This window comes from Barbatula barbatula (genome assembly GCF_947034865.1).
Source record: "Barbatula barbatula genome assembly, chromosome: 2".
Taxonomy (NCBI): Eukaryota; Metazoa; Chordata; class Actinopteri; order Cypriniformes; family Nemacheilidae; genus Barbatula; species Barbatula barbatula.
In genome coordinates, this window is record NC_136767.1 from 30,804,728 (window position 1) to 30,825,616 (window position 20,889).

At 39.4% G+C, this 20,889-nt stretch overlaps 1 protein-coding gene across 1 annotated transcript; it reads left to right on the top strand.

The window, feature by feature from the left end:
* Positions 1 to 17,830: 17,830 nt before the first annotated feature.
* Positions 17,831 to 20,856, top strand: LOC306907002 (serine protease FAM111A-like). Its single transcript, XM_079478807.1, has 3 exons — positions 17,831 to 17,884; positions 18,375 to 18,437; positions 18,586 to 20,856. The coding sequence occupies exons 1-3, from the start codon at positions 17,882 to 17,884 to the stop codon at positions 20,329 to 20,331; spliced, it is 1,812 nt and encodes a 603-aa protein (XP_079334933.1). The 5' UTR covers positions 17,831 to 17,881; the 3' UTR covers positions 20,332 to 20,856.
* The last annotated feature ends 33 nt before the right edge of the window (positions 20,857 to 20,889 follow it).

The following is a 20,889-nucleotide window of genomic DNA, read 5'->3' on the forward strand; positions in this document are numbered from 1 at the left end:
AAGTGTTATTTTTGGATATCAACATGTAGACTGATTAAAACAAGAAAGAAAATTGCGTTTTGATTAATATATTGAAATGTGACTTAAATGCAATGAGAGATGAAATAGTTGTCGTTTGTTTTGCTATATTTTCTATTTCTTGTATTTGTTGAGGTGCTGATTCAGAGCACTTTTATTAATGTTTATATATGGCGTCTGCGGATTGAGTTGATGTACTAGAAGAGGTCCTGTTAAACACATTTTGTCATTCAGCTCAAATTTATACAAAAAACACAAGTGTAAGTTCAAGTTTTATCAATTTACAAATGCTTACGGACCTTTTCTCTTTGCAGGTCATTATAAAAGTTCTTACCCCAGATGGCAAAGGAGCGACGCATTCGTTGTGTAAGTTGAAAAGATTTGACTGATTTAAATAATGCATCTACAGTTGTGTCCAAATATCACACTGAACATCTAAGAAAAACCTTGTCATGAAAATGAAGCTTTTTGTTTGTAAAAAAAACTGATATTGAAAATGTATGTAATGTCGTAATTACAAAGGACAAGTGTTTATTAGTAACATAAATATTTCTGGAATAACACATTTTAAATAAGAAACATTTAGTAATCAATGCATTTTAAGCTCAAATTTATATATTAATAATACAATTAATAATTATTAAATTTGAAGGATCAGAAATAGTATTTTTATGGCTTATTTCAGGCTTTTGGACCCCACTGTGTCTTAATACAAATGCTTCATAGATAAGGTTTTGTAGTCAGCTAAACATTTGTTGAATATTTCTCTAGCCTGGGTTCAGGACGACTGTCAGGACATTCAACAGATGGATCTGATTTGCCAGAAAGAGGCATCCTGAGAGAGTTTACCAACCCAGCAACCCAGTAAGATAAGGCACTCGTGCTGCCCAAGTCACGTTGCCGTCTTTTGATCATTTTCTTCTAAGATAAGAAACCTTAGAAATAGTATTTATGTAGTATGTGATATATAGCATGTGATGTATAGCATGTGATGTATAGCATGTGATGTATAGCATGTGATGTATAGCATGTGATGTATAGCATGTGATGTATAGCATGTGATGTATAGCATGTGATGTATAGCATGTGATGTATAGCATGTGATGTATAGCATGTGATGTATAGCATGTGATGTATAGCATGTGATGTATAGCATGTGATGTATAGCATGTGATGTATAGCATGTGATGTATAGCATGTGATGTATAGCATGTGATGTATAGCATGTGATGTATAGCATGTGATGTATAGCATGTGATGTATAGCATGTGATGTATAGCATGTGATGTATAGCATGTGATGTATAGCATGTGATGTATAGCATGTGATGTATAGCATGTGATGTATAGCATGTGATGTATAGCATGTGATGTATAGCATGTGATGTATAGCATGTGATGTATAGCATGTGATGTATAGCATGTGATGTATAGCATGTGATGTATAGCATGTGATGTATAGCATGTGATGTATAGCATGTGATGTATAGCATGTGATGTATAGCATGTGATGTATAGCATGTGATGTATAGCATGTGATGTATAGCATGTGATGTATAGCATGTGATGTATAGCATGTGATGTATAGCATGTGATGTATAGCATGTGATGTATAGCATGTGATGTATAGCATGTGATGTATAGCATGTGATGTATAGCATGTGATGTATAGCATGTGATGTATAGCATGTGATGTATAGCATGTGATGTATAGCATGTGATGTATAGCATGTGATGTATAGCATGTGATGTATAGCATGTGATGTATAGCATGTGATGTATAGCATGTGATGTATAGCATGTGATGTATAGCATGTGATGTATAGCATGTGATGTATAGCATGTGATGTATAGCATGTGATGTATAGCATGTGATGTATAGCATGTGATGTATAGCATGTGATGTATAGCATGTGATGTATAGCATGTGATGTATAGCATGTGATGTATAGCATGTGATGTATAGCATGTGATGTATAGCATGTGATGTATAGCATGTGATGTATAGCATGTGATGTATAGCATGTGATGTATAGCATGTGATGTATAGCATGTGATGTATAGCATGTGATGTATAGCATGTGATGTATAGCATGTGATGTATAGCATGTGATGTATAGCATGTGATGTATAGCATGTGATGTATAGCATGTGATGTATAGCATGTGATGTATAGCATGTGATGTATAGCATGTGATGTATAGCATGTGATGTATAGCATGTGATGTATAGCATGTGATGTATAGCATGTGATGTATAGCATGTGATATTTATATATCTGGATGTTGTCCACATACACCGTGTAAACTCGCTTCTGATAAGCGCCCAGTTAACGTACGCGTGGATAGGCGCCCGGTTAACTATGGAAAGCCGTTTGGGTCATATTTCGCCATCAACCAGACGCCTGGTGTTCAGATGACGCCTGTTTTTACGCCATTCAAGACGTACAGACGCCGTAAATTACGGCGTTTGCGCCTTAGAAACGTTGTTAATAACAGAATAGAACATTATCAGTTTGGAGTCTTGGCAAACTGGCCTATGAAACGATGCATGGGCACGAGCACTATAAAACCAAGAAGTGGAAAAAGACCAAGACACTAGACCTGGACTCCAGTTTATCCAGAGGTGAGAAACATACATGACAACATTAATGTGCCACATGAAGAGAACATGAGACGCATAACTAATGATCTTTTGTTAATTCTTTCACAGAGTGCCGTGATTCCTCACCAAGTGCCTGGAGAAAAATCCAATGCGCAGAATAGATCTGCAGGAGATGATGGCACACGAGTGGATGAATGAAGTACAGGAAGGTAAAGAAATATTGGCAGTGTAATATACAGTTTAACATTCAACATCTGGAACTCTTAACGTGAAACAGGACTGTCATTGGAATTCATTTAGGATCATTCGCATTGTGTATGTTGTGTAACGTTTCCTTTTGTATGTTTTGAAGCAACATTTGAAGATTTCACGGATCAACTAAAGGAAAAGCAGCTGTTCAAAGGAGCTTTTATGACTCGAATAGCTTATGGCAGAAAAGTAAGTGTTATTTTTGGATATCAACATGTAGACTGATTAAAACAAGAAAGAAAATTGCGTTTTGATTAATATATTGAAATGTGACTTAAATGCAATGAGAGATGAAATAGTTGTCGTTTGTTTTGCTATATTTTCTATTTCTTGTATTTGTTGAGGTGCTGATTCAGAGCACTTTTATTAATGTTTATATATGGCGTCTGCGGATTGAGTTGATGTACTAGAAGAGGTCCTGTTAAACACATTTTGTCATTCAGCTCAAATTTATACAAAAAACACAAGTGTAAGTTCAAGTTTTATCAATTTACAAATGCTTACGGACCTTTTCTCTTTGCAGGTCATTATAAAAGTTCTTATCCCGGATGGCAAAGGAGCGACGCATTCGTTGTGTAAGTTGACAAGATTTGACTGATTTAAATAATGTATCTACAGTTGTGTCCAAATATCACACTGAACATCTAAGAAAAACCTTGTCATGAAAATGAAGCTTTTTGTTTGTAAAAAAAAACTGATATTGAAAATGTATGTAATGTCGTAATTACAAAGGACAAGTGTTTATTAGTAACATAAATATTTCTGGAATAACACATTTTAAATAAGAAACATTTAGTAATCAATGCATTTTAAGCTCAAATTTATATATTAATAATACAATTAATAATTATTAAATTCGAAGGATCAGAAATAGTATTTTTATGGCTTGTTTCAGGCTTTTGGACCCCACTGTGTCTTAATACAAATGCTTCATAGATAAGGTTTTGTAGTCAGCTAAACATTTGTTGAATATTTCTCTAGCCTGGGTTCAGGACGACTGTCAGGACATTCAACAGATGGATCTGATTTGCCAGAAAGAGGCATCCTGAGAGAGTTTACCAACCCAGCAACCCAGTAAGATAAGGCACTCGTGCTGCCCAAGTCACGTTGCCGTCTTTTGATCATTTTCTTCTAAGATAAGAAGCCTTAGAAATAGTATTTATGTAGCATGTGATATATAGCATGTGATATATAGCATGTGATATGTAGCATGTGATATATAGCATGTGATATATAGCATGTGATATTTAGTATGTGATATATAGCATGTGATATTTAGTATGTGATATATAGCATGTGATATTTAGTATGTGATATATAGCATGTGATATTTAGTATGTGATATATAGCATGTGATATTTAGTATGTGATATATAGCATGTTATATGTCAAGTCAGCTTTATTTATATAGCGCTTTTTACAATTTTCATTGTTACAAAGCAGCTATACAAGAAAAAAATGACTGAGTAAAACATAAAAGGTTGTGGAATTCAAAACACAGGTCAAATAGCAGACACACAATAAATTCCTATATGCATTGTTAATTTAAATAAGACTATCATATGTAGAGAAGCAAACTGAATTTTGTAGTAGTAGTGCATAGCTGGTTTATTTATATGCATATAAAAGTTGAATTTAAATTTGTATCCAATTATTTTGTGCACTCATTGCGCTCTTCGGGCAAATTTCCTAATCAAGTTTAAATTTTCAACTTGCATGGATTACCCAATTGAGACTAATATAAATCATTTGCGGCAATCGCACCACCCAATTTGCATCATTGCCGTCGCTGAAACAGTGGATATCAATGAGCTCTCCTTTGCTTGTGTGGAAGGCACTGTTAAAGCAAATATTGTATCTTGCAACAATCGTACTACCAAATTTGCGCCGTTGCCTGGCATGAGTTCATGTCTTTGCATTGACTAGTTCCGTTCACTCTTGGTGTTAACAGCATTACGCTGTAGATTCACTCCTTAATTTAAATGCTGTTGTCTTAGAATTTCTGTGAATTTGTATTTCACTGCACGTACACTCGTCGTCTTTATACAACACAGGCTGTGTGGACAAGTGTCTTCTTCATACAACGCGGACAAGCTTCCTCTTTAAACTGCGCGGACACATGTCCTCTCTATACACCACGTGCTATGCAGACATGGGTCCTCTTTATACAAAGCGGGCTGCACGGACACATGTCTTTAAACAACGTGGTCTGTGCGGACATTCGTCCTTTAAATACAGTGTGGACAAGCGTCCTCTTTACAATGCTGGCTGAGCGGACACGCATCCATATGGGGTGTGATAACTGAACCTACTTTTCTAACTAAGCAGCCAATCATGTCGTGGCTGCTGATATAAACGTGCATAAGCGCCTTGTTAACTTGCGCCTGCATAAGGGCGTGAATAACGTACATGTGGATAAGTGGCAGGAAATTATTACTATACTATTCGCTGTAGGCTACTTCCGTTGTGCCCAAAGAAGGTTTTAAATTGGAATGAAGTTTTAAAATATAAACCATATAAGTCCAGGGGTAGGGATTACATGGTGCTGTGTTTACATTTGTCTTTAACATGCGAACTGCAACGTTATCTGAATGTTGTCCACATACACCGTGTAAACTCGCTTCTGATAAGCGCCCGGTTAACGTACGCGTGGATAGGCGCCCGGTTAACTATGGAAAGCCGTTTGGGTCATATTTCGCCATCAACCAGACGCCTGGTGTTCAGATGACGCCTGTTTTTACGCCGTTCAAGACGTACAGACGCCGTAAATTACGGCGTTTGTGCCTTAGAAACGTCGTTAATAACGGCGTTTTAAATGCAATACGAAACGCCGTTCATTTCGCCGTTTGAACTTCCATATTACGCCGTAAATTACGGCGCTTCCGTGTAACAAAGACGCCGTAAAAAGCGGCGTTTTCTATAATATTAAAATCAGCCCAGCCTTTTCTACACAGTCCAGCCCCTCCAATGAACACAAAGACATGTGTAGTAGATTGTCGATCTGAATAACTGTTCCTGTTTTTAACTGTATTGCGAATAATGCTTAGACTTTTATCATGTGATATTTTTCCATTGGGCGCGTTTATCCTCCTTTCGAGCGGCATACTTTTGAGCGAGTGGGTTCATGACACTTTGTGCGTTTATGTTTCTGAAATCCATTGACTTCGAGCTCATCGTTGTCATACGCGGTGGCGTAGTGGACTGCGTGCGCAGCAGCGTAACTTCATTTCTTTTAACGATTGGAGTTCGACTCCGCGGTCCGACCATATTCTTCATTCCTTTTGAATTGTTCATCGTTTAGTTTGTCTGTTTTTTAAACTGTAGTAAAAATCTGCATAATAATTATGCACAACTGAAGTGTTTGCTACTTTAAGTCACATCTTCCTTTTTTAATAAATACTACGTATAATCATTTTCAGGTCTTGAGTTATTTATTAGTATTGGATTTATGGATTGGAATCGGAAACGTCGGAAACGTGTGCTTGGAAAAATATAACATCCGAAAATTCACTTCCAAATGAAATGTTCTAGGTTTTTTATTGCCATGAGAAGGCATATTAGAAATAAGCCATAGCTTTTTCTTAAAATATTTATTGTGTAGAAATATAAGAATTGCTCAAGAGAAGAATGATCACTTTAAACTGTGTGTCCTGGTTACGTTTCTCGTAAGAAGTCAGCAAGACAAATGTACTGCAACATGGGTCATTTCATAAATGACAGAAACAGTTCTGGCATGAAACTCTAGATGGCGCAGTCCTAAACTCTAATCCAATCTTAATAACTTTACTACACTGATAGTAAATCGGTTCCTTCCGTATCATCAGCCAATGAGCTCGCTGCTCTACGTTTAAATCTTGGTAAGTGATTGTTGTAGCAGTGCAGCGCGTTTTGTCAGTACACGATCCGTTCCACCTGCACGATCCGTTCACGCATGCGCACAACGACATTGTAGAAACCGCTCATGCGCAAATGATGATTTTGTTTTGCGACGATTTACGACACTGCACGATCTGTTCCACGCTTGCGCAGCTTTGTTTTACTTTATTTATATTTTTTACTGTTAAATAAAATACAATACTCAATTTACTTCGCTTCGTTCCACCTGGTCCCATTTCACTATGCGTTCTGTCAAGTCAGTTTGAAATACTGTAATGTTTCCCCTGACTTTATAATTTACATGAAGAAAGAACTACAGTCTAGTTAGACATGCGTGTTATGTTCCTTATTGGCTTCTGTAAACGACATTGAAGGGATTATTTTACTAATTTAGATTAAATGGATAGATATATTAGCCTATATATAGGCCCATACTAATAAGTTACTACATAAAGTCAACTAGTATTATCAGATTTTAATTTAAAAAACGACACAAACTGTCTTTGACAATACTACTGACCTTAGATCGAAACACGGTAAGGTTAATAGACATGATACAGCAATGAATCGCAAAATGGAGTCTGGATGAAACTGAAGATTTGCAGTCGATAAAAATACTTTATTCCACATGAAACCAAAATCATCTATGTTCATGTAACAACTCTATTATTTTGGATTGGCAACCACATAAACACATCGTAATCATGGTAACGTAAGCGACATTTCAAAACGTAAAAAAAGAATATGCCGCCAGTTGTGCCACCTGCCGCCAAACGTTTCATCGCCTGCGTCACGGTACAAATAGTGTAGGAAAACCATGACGTTTTCTAATACGTAATTACGCGCATGTGTGAACGGATCGTGCAGGTGGAACGGATCGTGTACTGACACGTTTCACACACAGCAAGTCTCTGTACTTATATGCACACAGCAGTGTTTTGTGACCTTATTGGCAGTAGCAAGTCTCTGCACTCGCTCCTCGTCCGCAGCCTAGTAGATCTGTTCCGTCAAGACCAAATACATTTATATGATGTTTGATCTTTACTTCTTGGTCATACTACTGCCTTACTTATAAATATACATCATCATATGGTGTCCTGGTGGTGGGCATCCCCTTGTGTGGTGACCAGCTGGATCACATGGCTCAGGGGCTATAACATGATGACTCGAGACCTGTTAGACGGATTCAATGCTGTCGTAAGTCCCCTTTATAATCGATTGACAGGACTGTTGCTTCCAGTCTTAATATGTTCTAACTGTTGGACTTCACATGTTATGTGTAAAGTCAAGTATTTGCTGGCATATTACAACATGTCTGCAGGTGATTTTAAGATTTAGGTTTTTGGAGCTTGATAACGTGTCAATATGGTAAAATAATTTCTCAAAATGTCTTTTTTGTTATCTAAATGAAATCATACAGCTCTAGAATGTCATGGCGGTGAGTGTAGGTATAAATTGTCATTTGGAGTGACCTGTTCCTTTAACCAAAGACCGGTGATGTTAGTCACAACGCTTCTACATCTTATAAATGTACAACCCAACATCCTCTCTTAAAGATTTAAAGCCCTACGTTTACCCTTCATCTCACACACCTGCTCTCTCTCTCTAACCAGGTTTCCATTACAGATTTGCGCAAAATATAAGCGATGTTTTCTCAATGTCAGTTTGAAACAATATCTGGGAATGACTTCGTTTCCTTTTAATGGATGTTATGCGATTGAAGTGTATTTTGATTCTCACGATAAGTCATTCTGGCCGTACTTCTTCTTCGTACGTTTTATGGCAGGTTGCAAACCAGCTTTAGTGCATAGAGCCACCTACTGTGATGAAAGAGTGAAGAGAAATGTCTATATTTCCTATAAATGACCTCACTGTTCCTAATAAACCTCCACACTGCAGTCATTAGTTTTGCTGCATTTGTGCCATCATATGAGATATTATTTCATGTGAAATCTGTTCTTTCCAAATGTTCTGCCAAAACATACCGTGAATGGTCATGTGACACTTTTATACACGTGACTTGTAAATACGACAAAACTTGTTTCCATTGCAGTTTTGCGAAATATATCATGTGACGTGACAATGCTTTTGCGATACATGGAAGCTTTTGCTAAATTTATGTGTTTTATATTTCAATTTGCGCATATTGAAGGGTAATGGAAACCTGTCGCGCTCTCTCTCTCTGTCTCGCGCTCTCTCTCTCTCTGTGTCTCACTCTGTGTCTCGCTCTGTCTCTCTCTCTCTGTCTCGCTCTGTCTCTCTGTCTCTCTCTCTCTCTCTCTCTCTCTGTCTCGCGCTCTCTCTCTCTGTGTCTCACTCTCTGTCTCGCTCTGTCTCTCTCTCGCTCTGTCTCTCTCTCTGTGTCTCGCTCTGTCTCTCTCTCTCTGTCTCACGCTCTGTGTCTCGCTCTGTCTCTCTCTCTCCGTGTCGCGCTCTGTCTCTCTCGCTCTGTCTCGCGCTCTGTCTCTCTCTCTGTCTCTCTGTCTCTGTCTCTCTCTCTCTGTCTCGCGCTCTGTCTCTCTCTCTGTGTCGCGCTCTGTCTCTCTCTCTCTCTCTGTGTCGCGCTCTGTCTCTCTCTCTCTCTCTCTCTCTCTCTCTGTGTCTCGCTCTGTCTCTCTCTGTGTCTCGCTCTCTCTCTCTCTGTGTCTCGCTCTGTCTCTCTCAAGATTCAAGATTCAAGATTCAAAAAAGCTTTATTGCATGATAAAAAAGTGTTTTACATTGCCAAAGCAGGAACATTAAATATAAACATTCTGTATAAAATATATAAGAAACAATATGTACACATCAATACAGACATAAAAGTGCGAAGTATTGACAAAAGTTCTGAAAGTGACAAGATCCTGTCATAAGTGTCAGTTTGTGTGTGTTGTGTCTGTGTTGTGTCTGTGTTGTGTCTGTGTTGTGTCAGTGTTGTGTCAGTGTTGTGTCAGTGTTGTGTCAGTGTTGTGTCAGTGTTGTGTCAGTGTTGTGTCAGTGTTGTGTGTGTGTTGTGCTGGTTGTTGCTCTTCTGTCGTGACAGGACTTGACGTATCTCGCCGTCAGGTTTGAGCTGATGGGCTTTTCTCCCAGTATGTATGAGATCTTGTCCTGTTGTTGAAACTGGTTGAAGTCTTTGTGGAAGTTTGTGAACTGGGGGAAGAATGTTTCTCTGATGTCCGTATAGTTTGGACACGAGGTTAAGAAGTGCAGCTCTGTTTCCACTTGTCTCTGTGTGCAGTGTGGACACAGTCGCTCTTCTCTTGGAGTCCATGTCTGTCTGTGTCGGCCCGTCTCAACAGTGAGCTTGTGTTCACTGAGTCTGTACATGGTCAACACTTTTCTTAGTTTAGGGTCTGATACGCTTTTGAGGTATTCTGCCGCTTTATATTCTCTGTTTAATGACCGATAGCATTCACGTTTACTTTGCTGAGCTGTTGCTTCTGTCCAGTGTTTGAGATATTTTTCTTTTTGTGTTTTTATCATTTGGTTAATTCTGGCTGGAGTTTGGGGTTCAGTTGGACACGTTTGGGGTTTTAGAGTTCTGAGATCAGTTGGATGAGACAACTGTTCTCTGGGTTCAGCTCCTGATGACGTAAGGCTTTGTGATGGAGTGATTCTGTATCGCTGTTCTTAAGGTGGTTATAGAATTTAATCGCTCTTTTTTTGTATTTTAATTATTAGAGGATATAGTCCTAATTCTGCTCTGCAGGCGTTGTTTGGGGTTTTGCGTTGTACCCGTAGAATGTTTTTACACATTTCTGTTTGCAGGGTCTCAGTTGGGTGTTTGTCCCATTTGGTGAACTCTTGGTTGGTGAGGGGACCCCAAACCTCACATCCATAAAGTGCTATTGGTTCTATAATGGATTGGATTATTTTAAGCCAAATTCCAGCTGGGATGTCGATTTTTATATTCCTTTTGATAGCGTAAAAAGCTCTTCGTGCCTTGTCTCTCAGGTCGTTCACTGCCTTGTTTAGGTTTCCGGTGTTACTGATGTTTATACCGAGATATGTGTAGTTCTGGGTTTGCTCTAAAGGTACGTTGTTGAGTTTAAAGTTGTGATGTTGGTTTTGTCGACTATGCCTTTTCTGGAATATCATAACTTTGGTCTTTTTAAGGTTCACTGATAGCGCCCATGTTTGACAGAAGGTGTGCAGGATGTCTAGATGTTGCTGTAGACCCTCTTTTGTGGGTGACAGCAGCACCAGATCATCTGCAAACAGAAGGCATTTCACTTCAGTGTCTAGTAGGATGGGACCGGGTGCTGGTGACTGTTCTAAAGCCCGAGCTAATTCATTAATGTAGATGTTAAATAGAGTAGGACTCAGACTACAGCCCTGTCTTACTCCACGACTCTGGGAGAGGAAGTCTGTGTGCTTGTTGCCTATTTTAACCGCAAATTTGTTATCCGTGTACATTGATTTGATGATGTCATAGGTTTTTCCTCCAATGCCGCATTGAATAAGCTGAAAGAAAAGCCCCTCATGCCAGATTGAGTCAAAAGCTTTTTTAAAGTCAACAAAGCATGAGAAGAGTTTTCCTTTATTTTGGTTAATTTCTTGGTCGATTAGAGTATGAAGGGTATAAATAAGATCTGATGTGCGGTATTTTGGTTGGAAACCGATTTGGCATTTTCTCAGAATGTTTCTGTCATTGAGAAAGTTGGTGAGTCGGCTGTTGAGGATGTTACAGAAGAGTTTACCTAAGTTGCTGTTTACGCATATTCCGCGGTAGTTATTCGGGTCGAATTTGTCTCCGCTTTTATGAATTGGGGTAATAAGACCTCGGTTCCAGATGCTGGGGAATATTCCTGTATTTAAGGATAGTGTTTAACAGTTTAAGGATCTCTCTGTCTCGCTCTGTCTCTCTCTCTGTCTCGCTCTGTCTCTCGCTCTGTCTCGCTCTGTCTCTCTCTGTCTCGCTCTGTCTCTCTCTGTCTCGCTCTCGCTCTCTCTGTTCTGTCTCGCTCTCTCTGTTCTGTCTCGCTCTCTCTGTTCTGTCTCGCTCTCTCTCTGTTCTGTCTCGCTCTCTCTGTTCTGTCTCGCTCTCTCTGTTCTGTCTCGCTCTCTCTGTTCTGTCTCGCTCTCTCTGTTCTGTCTCGCTCTCTCTGTTCTGTCTCGCTCTCTCTGTTCTGTCTCGCTCTCTCTGTTCTGTCTCGCTCTCTCTGTTCTGTCTCGCTCTCTCCGTCTCGCTCTCTCCGTCTCGCTCTCTGAAGAGCGACTCACTGGATACTAACTCTTGAAATCAGGTTTTGACATTGTTTAGTAGAGATTTATTTGTGGCTGTGTACGTACCTTTAATGTTGTGATTGGTGGGATTATAAAAACATGTTTATGATATTCGATTATCCATCCTTCCTCACACTCACAGGTATGTGCTCGGTTTCATAGACGAGGTTTAAGACTAGTCCCAGACTAGAATAAATGTTTGAGCTGCCTTTGCTGTAAATAACTTGCTCTGACATATCTTGTGCCATTGTTTTGTTTCATGATGCACACCAGTAAGGCATTTTATATACGTGTCTTAAATATCTTAATTTAACTAAGACATTGTCCTGGCTCAAGCTAAGCCTGGTCTGCGAAACCGGCCGTAGTGTCACACCAACATCTTAAATGCACATTCTACATAAAAATATATGCTGGACATTTCCTAAGTATAAGTGATAACCTGGATTTTGATCCAGTCTTTTTATCCATGCTTTCACATTACTGTTGAATAACTGTATACGTGTGTATGTACGCAGGCAGTTGACAGACTAATATGCAAACTTGTTGTGTGGTGTGATGGCAATTGTTTTTTAATATTAACAGTTTGTTTTCTACACAAGCGAACACAGAGAGTTGTGGGTCCAGGGCCCTGCTATAGAGGATCTAGAGCCGATACTTTAGTTTATTAGGGTCATTTATCCCCACGCGAGTCTAAAGGAGGTTCTCAGTCATTAAGCAGCTGTGTTTGAGACGCCGGTCATCACTGTGTGCTCCAGTCGGCCCAAACACATAATTAAACAAACGGGCCAAATTAAACATTTGGGATAAGCATGTTTTTATAATCTTATCGATCAAAACATTAAGGGAACGTACACGGCCATTTACCCAAGACATCTGGGTTAGGCCGGAGGAAGATGCTCCAACTAGCCTTGGTTTGGTCCATTTTGGGGGAAAAAATGTTTTTTTTATTGATGGCGTTTTTTTTTGAGCACTTAAAAGCGACCCTGATGCAGACTATTATCCAGAAGCATTACATCATCGCGAGATGCTTAAGTGCACTGTGACATCATATTGATTCGATTATATGGCATATTTATATTATGAAAGAAAAACGCCAAGGACAAATGCATACGGCAAACAATTACAAAAAAATACTAAACTAATTTTAATACAGTAATTGTATTTTAAAAGAAAATAAATATAAAAAATAATTAATATTTACAATGTTTTCACAGCGGATTGTGATGTGCATTATAAACACCATTAGTCATGTTTTTTATCAATTTATGTGTCGATATCACAGTCCTGATTGGACCAGACGGTTATCTAAACCCTCTTTTAACATTGGTTCAGTGTGTTGGTTGTAAAGCACTTTGTTGTTCTCCTAAACGGATGTTTGTACGTGTTCTCTGTTGACGGAGTTTAACCGTCCCACTGCCTCCTGACACAGAGTTTTGTGTTTTTATTCGTATGGACAGTAATGATTTTCTGTGCATTGACAGATGTCATTGAATGATGTTGCTGACACAGTGATCTGGACGTCACAGATGCCGCTGAACTGCACAGATCATTCTGTGAGAATAAGACGCATCTCTGATAACATCACATCATCTCCTGCCTGCTGTTCTTCCCTTCATCTCTGTATCTACCTGGTGGTTCATTCACAGTATTCATATTTTCTGATTTAGTCATTTCCTGACGAAGAAAGAAATAGTCAAACTGGAGTTTGGATCTATAAGATCTGCAAGCATATAGTCGGATCTATCATGAGAGAAGCCAAGACATTCCCGGTAAACCTGAGTCTGTACCTCAGCCATTCACGCTCTCTCGTGTCAGCCGGTTATACATTTAGTTTCTAACATAGATGGTGATAGACAGGCAAAAGTTAGGGAGAAGAGGGAAATCTCTATTCACAGCAGCACTTGGCATTTGGTTTTCTAATGTTAGGGTATATGTCCAATGTCACGTGACTAAACCGGTAAACTGGTCTTGTTGCATCTAGCTTTCCTGTATCTCAGTGGTAAGAGGAAGATATTGTGTTAACATCGCAAGGTTGTGGGTTGGATCCAAGGGGAAAAAGCGTCTGCCAAATGCCTAAATGTAAATCCGCTTGTTGGAAAAAAATATCTATGGCTTTTTAAGATAATCAGCTATTGTCTTTTGTCGCATCACTGCTGGCATCCACGTGGTTAGGTTTGTTTCTTTTATTTCTGAAAACATGATCTGTATTAATAGCATCTCGTCGGCCTACAGGCATAGATGTTTCCTAAACCACGACACATGTTTCTACGAATTGTCAAAACGACAGAAATGAAAAACACTGAAACAAAGTTGATCATTTAAATGACTCATTATTACTTGTATTAAGTTATTATAGGGGCAGTCGTGGCCTAATGGTTAGAGAGTCGGACTCGTGACCAGAAAGACGCCTCTTTTCCGCACCTGCACGTGTCAGTCACGCCTCTTTTCTGCACCTGCACGTGTCAGTCACGCCTCTTCTCTGCACCTGCACGTGTCAGTCACGCCTCTTCTCTGCACCTGCACGTGTCAGTCACGCCTCTTTTCTGCACCTGCACGTGTCAGTCACGCCTCTTTTCTGCACCTGCACGTGTCAGTCACGCCTCTTTTCTGCACCTGCACGTGTCAGTCACGCCTCTTTTCTGCACCTGCACGTGTCAGTCACGCCTCTTTTCCGCACCTGCACGTGTCAGTCACGCCTCTTTTCTGCACCTGCACGTGTCAGTCACGCCTCTTCTCTGCACCTGCACGTGTCAGTCACGCCTCTTCTCTGCACCTGCACGTGTCAGTCACGCCTCTTCTCTGCACCTGCACGTGTCAGTCACGCCTCTTTTCCGCACCTGCACGTGTCAGTCACGCCTCTTTTCTGCACCTGCACGTGTCAGTCACGCCTCTTCTCTGCACCTGCACGTGTCAGTCACGCCTCTTCTCTGCACCTGCACGTGTCAGTCACGCCTCTTCTCTGCACCTGCACGTGTCAGTCACGCCTCTTTTCTGCACCTGCACGTGTCAGTCACGCCTCTTTTCTGCACCTGCACGTGTCAGTCACGCCTCTTTTCTGCACCTGCACGTGTCAGTCACGTCTCTTCTCTGCACCTGCACGTGTCAGTCACGCCTCTTTTCTGCACCTGCACGTGTCAGTCACGCCTCTTTTCTGCACCTGCACGTGTCAGTCACGCCTCTTCTCTGCACCTGCACGTGTCAGTCACGCCTCTTCTCTGCACCTGCACGTGTCAGTCACGCCTCTTCTCTGCACCTGCACGTGTCAGTCACGCCTCTTCTCTGCACCTGCACGTGTCAGTCACGCCTCTTCTCTGCACCTGCACGTGTCAGTCACGCCTCTTTTCTGCACCTGCACGTGTCAGTCACGCCTCTTTTCTGCACCTGCACGTGTCAGTCACGCCTCTTTTCTGCACCTGCACGTGTCAGTCACGCCTCTTTTCTGCACCTGCACGTGTCAGTCACGCCTCTTTTCTGTACCTGCACGTGTCAGTCACGCCTCTTTTCTGCACCTGCACGTGTCAGTCACGCCTCTTTTCTGCACCTGCACGTGTCAGTCACGCCTCTTTTCTGCACCTGCACGTGTCAGTCACGCCTCTTCTCTTAATAAAACTTAATAAATACATGCCCCCCCAAAAAAACTTACATTTTAGCCGAGTCATACAGATATATACATTACACAGAATTAGTAAAAATACACACAATTTTATTATGATGACCTTGTTTCATGTTATCTCAGTATTTGTGATCTATTTTGTTAAAAGAAATAAAAAGCAATACTTAAGTATTGTTCTTTGATGAATCAGAACGGACTCTCATCAGACCGACGGCCCTAACTGTTAAAAGCCTGCCGATATTCATCATAACAACATTAAAAACTTGATTTTCACCACATGGGGACTTTAACTTTTAATTTGATTACATATAGAATTTCCATCCATTAGGATTACACATTTTTTAACCGAGCAAAGTTACACTGTAAACTTAATGCGATACAAATTTGTAAGATATCTGTAAATGAAACAAGTCAGATTTATGTAATAATATCAATAAATAAAGTGCGTTTTAAATTCATCAGGAATATATTCTTTCATTTTAAAGATGCATCACATTTAAGTATTAACACAAGATTCATTTGGTTATTGAGATCAGTGTTTGCTTTAGTTGGGACGTTGACTCTCTATGAGCTCTTTTCTCAAACACAGTCGTGATTCACACATCACACTACTGTGCTAAACACATAAAGAGTTTGGTGAAGTAGTGGATAAGTTGCGTTTGTGATGTCTTAAGTGTTATTTAAACAGCCAGGAACTTCGGCGTAATCTTCGATGACCAGTTTTCCTTCAGCGATCACATTGCAAAAACAAGGTAATGCCGATTTGCATTGCACAACCGATTTGCATTGCATCAGGAAGATCAGGCCTACAGGACCATCACTGGATCTACACCGTCATACTTTCACAGCTCCTACACTCTTACAGACCATCCAATGAACGGCGCCGCGTAATTCCCAATTCTAGATTAAAGACACATCTTTTCAGCCAAACATTCACTTCATGCAAAATATGCTAAACAATAACAACCGGGAGACTGCTGACATCAGATATTATTTACTAGGTGTTTATATAACAAGTTAAATTACTCATGTACTGTGTTTTACCTTGTTTGTGTTTTTCTTATTTTCCCCTGTAAAGCTGCTTTGGAACAATGCACATTGTGAAGAGCGCTATATAAATAAAATTGAATTGAAGGGTCATGACAGACCACAATAGTAAATCACTGGTGTTATTACAGCAGTTAAGTCACAGAGAACCCCAGAGACTGTCTGTTTGTCATCTGTGTGGATCAGAATCTGTTTATAGATCTCAGTGAAAGATTCACTGGTAACCAAATAAACCCAAATCACCATCACGCTTGTTACACAACACCTGCTTCACAAAAGGACACGTCAAAGCAAACAAGAACAAACTTGCTTTCTATTTCCTCTAAACCTTCAGTTTCTGTTTTCTTGAAACTCTCTGCAGAACCAGAGGACCTAGATGAGCTGAAATATAGATCACCAGACCTTCACATGTCCAGTGTGATCTGGACAAATGTAAATGTAGTTTTGTTGAGAAGTCAATCTTTATTTATTTTTTCTTTACATTTTTAGTTCATCCCTGTCACTTTAATGTAGGAAAATTCCCTCATCATTTTAAAGCCGACTTTCAATTTCCTTGAAACAGGCGTGACTGTGATAGATCGTACTCTGACTCGAGAGTCCCGACATACATTAAGTGTTGTATTTCACATGTCTTTATCCTTATTATTCTATTTATTATTATTTACCAATTTTATATAGTTTAGATGATATTCAAGTCAAGTCAGCTTTATTTATATAGATATTCATTCCGATTTGTCTGTAATGATGTATGCTGTATTGGTTTTGTCTTCACAAGTAGATTTGGGGTTATATATTGCTTGAAATAAAATCAATTCATTCATTCAACTCGGAGAAGGTGTCATTTTCTTTGTTTAATTCAAACGGTATTAAATATATTTTAGTGCTTGTTTGTGCCCAGCGACTTTGTTTAGGTTTGAAGTCTTTTGTCATTATAGAGTGAACACTTTTATGGTGCACTTTTCAGATTTGCATATGAACGATTCAGAGACACACGAGTTCTTCAATGCAGAACGCATCGAGTTTCTCCAAACTCAAGACAAGGAGAAAACTCCTGAGACTCTGATGCTGTTTGTCTGATTCAAATTGAGAAATCCTCAAGAGTAACTGGATTTTTGTAGGTCAGCACTTGTGTTACTATGAATGCACATGAAAGTCATGTTGATGGAGCAACACAAGTAGCCCCTCCCTAGGGGTTGCCACGCCTCCATCTGCACTGTGTAAGTCACTGAATGTGAAAGTCATCTATTTCCTGGGACTACGTTTGTACATGGTGACGTTTTTCTGACTTTATTATCAGATTAAGAGTTATATTTGTCATTTATCCTGCATTGTAAATGTGCTTAGCTTTGCTGAATATCAATTGCTTCCATTTTTTAGCGTCTGCTAAATGACTAAATGTAAATCATGCGTATGTTGTGGGAGCAAAGTCTGTTACTTTCGTTTATTATCATGACGTGTTTTCAAGGCGAGAGCCGACTCAGAAACCGCCACAAGCAAAGCCACAAACTCTGTAGATGTTTAATTCAGACTTACATGTTCTTTACATTCCTTTAAACGAGAATACAATTTATATCCGAAATATCACGCCGGATATACTCATACTTTCCAACGTATCGGTTTCTTTTACATAATACTTTGTTCTGACATTTCTGATAAGTGTTAGCAATATTCTGATATTTGACATACTGTAAAAGTCAAAGTCTTACAATAAAGGACACATAATGAAGTAAAATCTAACATTATTGTTTACATTTTCCCAGGAAAGGATGGACAAAGTGCCTAAGAAAGAAGTTAAAGAGGAATTCTCTAAAGACCAGCAGCAGGTCGGTCACTTAACAACACATTCACTCATAATTAATCATTCACATTGTTGACCTGTTAATTCAAATAACCAACATTTGTCAATAATATTCAGTTACTTGCAGTAAATGTTTGTTTGTATGTAATCAATTGTTTATTTTCATATAACAGGACAAGGAAGAGAAAGCATTCAAGTATCATTTAAACTCAGAAAAATATTCAGTGCATTGTAATCCATCCATGACTGTATTAGATGCTCTTAATACAAGTCATGTTTTCAAGCATGAAAAGGAAAAGCTTAAGAACAAAGACAAGCAAGTTCTTATTCTAAGATCAAAAACCCAAATGCCTACAGCTGCTGTGAAGACGGACTTCCCCTGCTGTCTCATTGACAACGATGAGATTATAGACGTAAACTTCATTAACAATGATGAAAGTGCTTCAACAAAACAAAATACGGATCTGCCACTGTCCAGTAACCCTGACATGTTTGTCACCTTCTACATTAAAAAAAAAGGAGGAGATAAAATACAATGCCTGCTAAAGAGCAAAGCACTGAGAGCCAGAGTTGAATATGTCTGCGTGTATGCACACAAAGAAGAGAAATTGAAAACTGCTCTCAAGCGTGACGGCCGATTCGTCAACAAGATGTTTCACAAACACTGTGCGCTCTCTGAGTTTGATAGAGAAGGCAGGCATGAAATGTCACAGCCTGTCAAACATCTTGACCAAAAGATTTTTAAAGCAATTGTTCTCAGTAACACCAAACAGCCCGATAGTCAAGAAGATTTCACTCTTTCAGTCAAGACCGATCCAGATGTAGCTTCAGATGCTGATGATGCAGATGATGCTGGCACCAGCCAGACACCTGTGAACACCAAGCACAAACTAAAACAAGAAAAAATCCCAGAGAAGACCAGAAGACGATCACCTAGATCTGCCCCTGAAAAAATTCCAGATTCTGGAGAGATTCTGAAACTCCTGCGTGATCAGTTTCAAGGTTTACTAGAGCAGCTAAAGCACAGAGAGAAAAATGTCAAGGAGTTCTTCAGAGCAGAATATGATAAAAGCGTTCAGAGTTTCTCAGAAGTGAAGAAAGTGAGAGAGATCATGAGACTCTGTGACTCTGTGTGTCAGATCAGAACACAGGGGTCTGCCATAGGAACTGGATTCTTGCTCTTCGGCAGATTTATTCTCACTAATGCACATGTGATTGAGAAATACAGCGCTACAGATATCACTGCTGTTTTTGGTTATGAAGACCTGGACCAGAATACCAAGCGGGTACCAATAAAAGACATCCCATTTTCCTTTAAAGGCAAAGATGACAAGGGAAACCATCTCGACTATGCTCTTCTTGAATTGGATTCAGTGGATGAAATTGCCGGGTATCCTGAATTGCTCCGTCATTACAGACAAAACACATCTAATAACAAAAGTGAGATCTGCATTGTGGGACATCCAGATGGTGGGGTGAAGAAAATGGACCCGTGTTTTGTTATTGGCGAAGACAATCGACTAGCAGCTGAAGACAAACATGTATCAGAAAATATCAGTTACTATCATGTTATGAAACAAGAGTCCTTGAAGCAAAAATGGGATTTTCATCCGAACGAGATAACATATGACTCTTGTTTTTTTCACGGATCTTCTGGTTCTCCAGTTTTTGATGCAGATTGCACACTGATCGGCATTCACACTGGTGGCTATGTGTACAAAAATACTAAAAGTGTGATGGAATACTCCTATGCCATGCAGCCCATCTTGGTCAATATCAAAGCAAAAGCTAGAGTAAAAGGCAGTGTAGATATTTTAAATATCTTAGAAGGTCACATCAGAAGTGAGGTTTCCTGCACTGCAGAGCCACAGAATTACACAGATGTTGATATGGGGAGTGAAGAAGACTACTTTGAATAAACCCGCAACACATTTCTGCTTCTATCTCTCTGTGGGAACATTAGTGTACAGAAGACATGCTTTGGACTGAGTAATGATGAAAAACCAGTCAAGAAGAGTTCAGAATATATGTGAACATCAGTACTGTTTAACAAGACCTCAATATTCATTACATCAAATCGAGTAAACAAGCTTTCTCACTGAAAAAAAAACAAAAGGCTTAAATGAGGATTAGTTGAAAGAAAATAAACATGATGTATGCGCTTTAACTTTGGGTCAACAGAACACCAAACTTTGTTCATTTAGTTTTGTGTCCAGTGACTACACATTTTACTCATTATTGTATTTCATTTACATTACCTTATTACTCAAACTTGTGTATTCATATCCATATAGACTTTTGTACGTTTTCATATACATTTGACACTTTGTCTTCTTCAATGAGTTTGTTTTGTCATGTTGGGATTGGCGGCATTGGCACATCTCTGAGTGCATTTCATCATCTGAATCTGTTTGGAAATGTGACTTTAATAAAGCGAAATTCTAAAAGCGTTCTCTCTTTTTTTATGAACGAGATTT